This window comes from Triticum urartu, unplaced genomic scaffold (assembly GCF_003073215.2).
Source record: "Triticum urartu cultivar G1812 unplaced genomic scaffold, Tu2.1 TuUngrouped_contig_5155, whole genome shotgun sequence".
NCBI lineage: Eukaryota > Viridiplantae > Streptophyta > Magnoliopsida > Poales > Poaceae > Triticum > Triticum urartu.
The window spans coordinates 8,012-13,630 of record NW_024115806.1 but is presented as its reverse complement, the minus strand read 5'-3'; the positions used below and the strand labels follow the sequence as shown (position 1 = coordinate 13,630).

General features: G+C 42.3%; 1 protein-coding gene across 1 annotated transcript; it reads left to right on the top strand.

Moving 5' to 3' along the window:
- Positions 1 to 4: 4 nt before the first annotated feature.
- Positions 5 to 5,062, top strand: LOC125528846 (uracil-DNA glycosylase, mitochondrial; the record flags this gene model as incomplete). The annotated part of the gene is made up of 8 exons (XM_048693277.1): positions 5 to 191; positions 274 to 494; positions 1,480 to 1,638; positions 2,249 to 2,279; positions 2,840 to 2,975; positions 3,201 to 3,284; positions 4,502 to 4,651; positions 4,696 to 5,062. Coding segments are annotated over 7 exons (885 nt in total), but the record flags the coding sequence as incomplete, so codon positions are not given.
- Positions 5,063 to 5,619: the final 557 nt, after the last annotated feature.

Genomic DNA, 5,619 nt, shown 5'->3' with positions numbered 1-5,619 from the left:
CCGCCCCGCTAAGCGCCTCCGTTCCAGCGCAGCCAAACCCTCCGTCGTCGCCCCCGCCGCCTCCCTCTCCCCATCCTCCCCTTCCTCCCCCTCCGACCCCACCGCGCTCTCGCCGGAGCAGCGCCGCAGGGCCGACACCAACCTCGCGCTCGCCCGCGCGCGCCGCAACCTCCGCCTCGCCGAGTCCAAAGGTACCCCCTTTCTCCACGCCCCCCGCTCTCCGGACCCTAGCTAGCCAGGATTCTAACTGAACTGTCGGGGTTTCGCATCTAGCAGCCGGCGGCGGCGCGAAGCTGGAGGAGCTGCTGGTGGAGGAGACGTGGCTGGAGGCGCTGTCCGGTGAGCTGCGCAAGCCCTACGCGCTCGACCTCTGCCGCTTCGTCGCCCACGAGCGCCTGAACGCCAAGGTGCCCGTCTACCCGCCGCCCCACCTTGTCTTCCACGCGCTCCACACCACCCCCTTCCACAACGTCAAAGCCGTCATCATCGGCCAGGTACCCAAATACCAAGTCACTCAAGTCCACGAATCCTGCACTTGTTGTTCACCTGCTGCTTCATTCTGAAGAACTGTGGGACAGTTTCACTAATTTAACTTCATTCTGAGGATCATGTAGCGCTTATTCACATAAAGATTTTGCCATTGGGTCTGACTTTGGCCTAGAATTTCTTTTTGTTACAATGCTGCTTGGTGTATCGAGTGATGCCATCAAATTGAAAAATGGATAGAAAAAATTGGCAATGCCGTATGCAGAAATGGAAATTGTTGCTTCTGTTCTGCATATTCATATTATGCTGATTGAAGTCTACGAATCCTGTACTTGTTCACCTGCTGCTTCACTGTCAAGAAATATGCGACAGTTCCACTAATATAACTTCATTGTGAGGATCATATAGTTCACATAAAAATTTAGGCATTTGGTCTGACTTTGGCCTAGAGTTTCTTGTTGTTACAGTGCTGCCTGCTGTGTGGTGTAATCCCAGTAAATCGAAACATGGATGGATTAATTTGGCAATGCCGTATGCAGGATTGGAAATTGTTGCTCTGTTCTGCATATTCATATTATGCTAGATTAGAATAACTGTTTCGATGCCATTTTGATTTTGTGATCACATTGTTGTGCCTGGTACATTTGCCACATCGGTTTGTCACCAGAAAATATGCCTGTCGTATATATATATATCATGTCACCTTTTCATTCAGCTGTTAGTTGGTGATCCTATCTTTGCTTGCTGAACTTACCATATGGTCTTCATTTGTCTTTGAGTCTACTCTACATCTGTATCGTGCACTAAGTTTCTTATTTTAGCGTTTTAAGTGTACTTATCTACTTTTGCTTTAGCATCCCGTAATAGCTAATGGTGGCTGCCTAATGATTATAGTGCGCAAGATACCACAAGTTTTTTTTTTCTTGCAAAAGTTTAGATTCATTCGTAGCAATTGTTTTCGGTATCTCATGTTGAAGATTGTCTACTTTTCAGGATCCATACCATGGTCCTGGCCAGGCCATGGGATTGTCATTTTCAGTACCAGAGGGGATCAAAATCCCTTCCAGCTTACAAAACATATTTAAAGAGCTGCATAAGGATCTAGGGTGTACTATACCATCCCATGGGAATTTGGAAAGATGGGCTGTGCAGGTAAAATCTTTGATAAAACGCTATAGTAAATGATAGATGCACACCAACAACTGGTTTACGTTCTTAGCTTACCTTAATATTAATTCCCATTAAAATCATGTGCCTCCACTCTAGAAGTCCACAAATACAGTTTTTGTGTAAATATGGTTAATTGTCTCCCTCTTCTTTTATTCTAGTTTTGGCCAAATCCATCTCAACATGTCATTACAGTTATCAAATGAACTAAGTAATTTAACATTTTCCTACCATTTATCCCATATAGGATGCTGCAGAAGCAATTGGTTGCTTCACTATATTTAGCTCTAACAATTAAAATCTCTTAATGGGCAAGAAGGCGAGGATGATTCTGAAACTAGGTAGCTTCATGAGAATTAAGAAATATACTCCCTCCGTAAACTAATATAAGAGCGTTTAGATCACTATTTTAGTAATCTAAACACTCTTATATTAGTTTACAGAGGGAGTAGAAAACAATGCCTGCTACAGCCTATGGCCAAATTTGCTCAGATTAGTGCCGTTTCCTCATTTCCCAGCAGCACCCCATAAGTTCTCTTTTAACTTTCTTTCGGAATAGTGCTTACTAACTCGAGAAAAAACATGTATCTTGCAGGGTATTCTTATGCTCAATACCGTGCTAACAGGTAAGCCTGTTTTTCTCATCAGGATTGAACATCTGTTGTTCCTTAGCTCATATTCGTGCACACCAATTTAAATTACTTTATGCACTTGAATCTTGATACAGAAACTATGCTTTTTTTTTGTTCTATTTAGCTTTGCTTCGCTGTATTCTTGTGGTTGCAACTGTATTTTTCTTTTTTGCTGTATTTGATGTTATTAGCTTCCTCTAGCTTGGTGGGAATTTGTGGATCGTTTTCTATTTGGCATTGTAGACCTGGAGTTGGTTATCTGAGACAGCTGTTTGTATTATGGGTATGTACGGTAAAAATTATTTATTTATTTATTATTAAAGCTTCCCATGGCCTTAATGCTAACTAGGATTGTAGGACTTGTTATCCAGTGCCTCATTCACTGCTGCTAGTGTTGAAGTATGACCTTGATATTGTTGTATGCTCTAGTCATTGTTCTTTTCAACCTTTAATTTTAGCATTTGAATTTATCTCTTTTAGTGACACACTTGTATGTTGTGGTAAAATTGACCTGTTCGGGAGTTATACCTAGTCTTCAATTTTTTACTGAGCAGTGAGGGAACACCAAGCCAACTCACATGCCAAGAAAGGATGGGAGCAGTTCACTGATGCTGTCATTAAGACAGTATCACAAAAGAAATCAGGATTAGTCTTTATTCTCTGGGGAAACTCAGCTCAAGCGAAGATAAGGTAAGCATTTTCATCTGGAACTCTACAGACTGTAACAGTCATGCTGAAACAAGGCACAGACATTCAGAGTACATACTACTCCCTCTGTACCGAAATACACGTCGCTGGAGTAGCAGTAAGTCAGCTACTCCAGCGACATGTATTTCGGTACAGAGGGAGTATTTGTTATCTTTGGTCTTTAGGAAAGCAGAGACATTCAGAGTACATACTTGTTCGTTTTTGCAGATTGATTGATGAAACAAAACATCACATTCTAAAATCTGCTCATCCGTCAGGCCTGTCTGCAAACAGAGGTTTCTTTGGATGCAGGTTTGTTTTCCTTTTGGTTTTAGTAAATCTTGTTCAATGTCTTTTTCCTGGGTATATAAATAAAAGACACATCAAATCCTTCCATCAAAACTAAAAGTTGAAAAGGATGGAAAGATGGAGAGAAATGATAAAAGATTTCTCAGTTGCATGTCAGTATGTCACTTGGGTGATTCGGGTGGGCACAAGAATAAGAGGGCGATTACCATTGACAAGAAATATTGAATTGTTATATTTATCACCACTTGCACTTGTTTGAGGCTAAGCAGTACGAAAACCCACTTCACTAATGGCCTGTATCTCTATCTCTGTCACCGTACATGTTCTCTAGTAGTGGTATGAACAAACCTTTAACTCTACCTGCACCATTATCTAATGCCACTGTCCATGCATGCCGATGAACACTCGTCGCTTTCACATGTCAGTGTCCTGTCTTTAATTACCCAACCCGATATTACTTTCACCTTTAAACTCACTGCCGTTAATGGCTCTGCATAATACGGAACATCCATTATATCGTGGCTTCTCATGCCCTGGTGATGGGGCGGCTGATCCAAGCAAATCAAACGCTACTTTTCCCACTGTGGTTTTCCTTGAAGGCTCCTCTCGGCTGCTATTATCCGCATTATGACTTGTCCTGTTTGTGTCCTGTCTTAAACTTTCCCAACTCGATATTGCTTTCACCTTTTCACTCACTGCTGTCAGTGGCTCTGCATAATACGTGACAAACGATGAAGATTTTCCAGTTGCATGTCAGTATGTCACTAGGGGGATTTGGATGATACCATTGACAATATTGAACTGCTATATTCGTCACCACTTCTTTACTGGCTCCGTATCTTGGTCATTGCACATGCTCCAGTAGCGGGTTATAATGATTTATCCTGATTCCTATGAACACAACTTTAACTCTACCTGCACCATCATCAAATGCCACTGGCCGTCCACGCCGATGAATACCTGTCACTTTCGCCTGTCAGTGTCCTGTCTTAAACTCTCCTGACTCAATATCACTTTCACTTTCGCCTTTTCACTCACTGCTGTTAATGGCTCTGCATAATATCGTACATCGATTAGATCGCGCCATCTCGTGCCCTGTTCATGGGGCCGGCCGATCAAGCAAATCAAACACTACTTTTCCCCTGTGGTTACCTTTGAAGGATTGTCTGAACACTTGTAAATATCCATGTTATGACCTCTCCTGTTTGTATCTTGAACAGGCACTTTTCGCAGACGAATCAGATCCTGGAGAGGCTTGGGCTATCCACCATCGATTGGCAGCTCTGAGGAATCATCGGAAGACACCATGTGACATGTCTGCCCGACGGGCTGATAACCACCCTTATGATTTAGTGGAAGGTGCCTGTCGTCTTCGGTCCATTGTCTTCTGCCATCGTTTTGGAGGCAACTTGAACTCGGTGCTGGTGCTGGAAGTGCCGCTCTGCTTGCTGTTGCACGTCTAGTTTTGCTAGCCCTCCGGTCATACCCTATGAGGATCTACTAGTTATGTTATGTACTGTACTTATCGTGCCAAATGCTGGCTCCTGAAAATGGTTTGGCCCCTTCCAGATGCCGTGTATGTGCAACTGCTCTAGGTCGCCTCTGACGTACTATCATTGTATAACAATCAGCCTAATATTGTAGTGATGCACTTGTACGTTGCGGTTAAATTGACCTGTTTGCCTAATATTGTACTAGGGTCAATAGGTGATCTAAAAGTGCTCAAACATGTCTCTTCAGAACTGTAATGCTGCAATACAACAGACATTGTTTAGTGTTTAGATACAACTAGCTGACAAACCTATCCAGTATCACAATATTATTCAGTGCGAATTCATCAATAGTTTACAAAGGTTTGTGTTGCAACAAAAAAGGAAAATGTCCATAGGAAAAGGGATTTCAACTGTAGATATTTACCTCAAAGCAAAATTTAGCATGATCTATACCTAAATCATCATGCTTCTCAGGATCCAGCTGGAAATACTGCAGCAAATACCACCATTTTAATATAATTGCTCAGCACTACGCATAGGGAAAAGAATATAACTGTAGAAAAGGATTAGATTCTTGAGAGAACAAGTTAGTTTCAAATACAGAGTACAGAATAGACAATCAAAATCATCACCTGCAAAACACTTTGGGTAGCACAATCTGTACTGAGTGGCTTTAGGCAGATATCAGCCAGGGATGCTGTCGGTCCAGAACAATTGGCACGTAGATCATCAGTCTCTGCAATTAAAAAGAGACATTAGAATCACTAAGCAGTTGCAGTGCAAAATTTACATGACTGAATTCCATACCTTTTCCCGAATCTGAAATAGCAATTTGAAATTGTTAT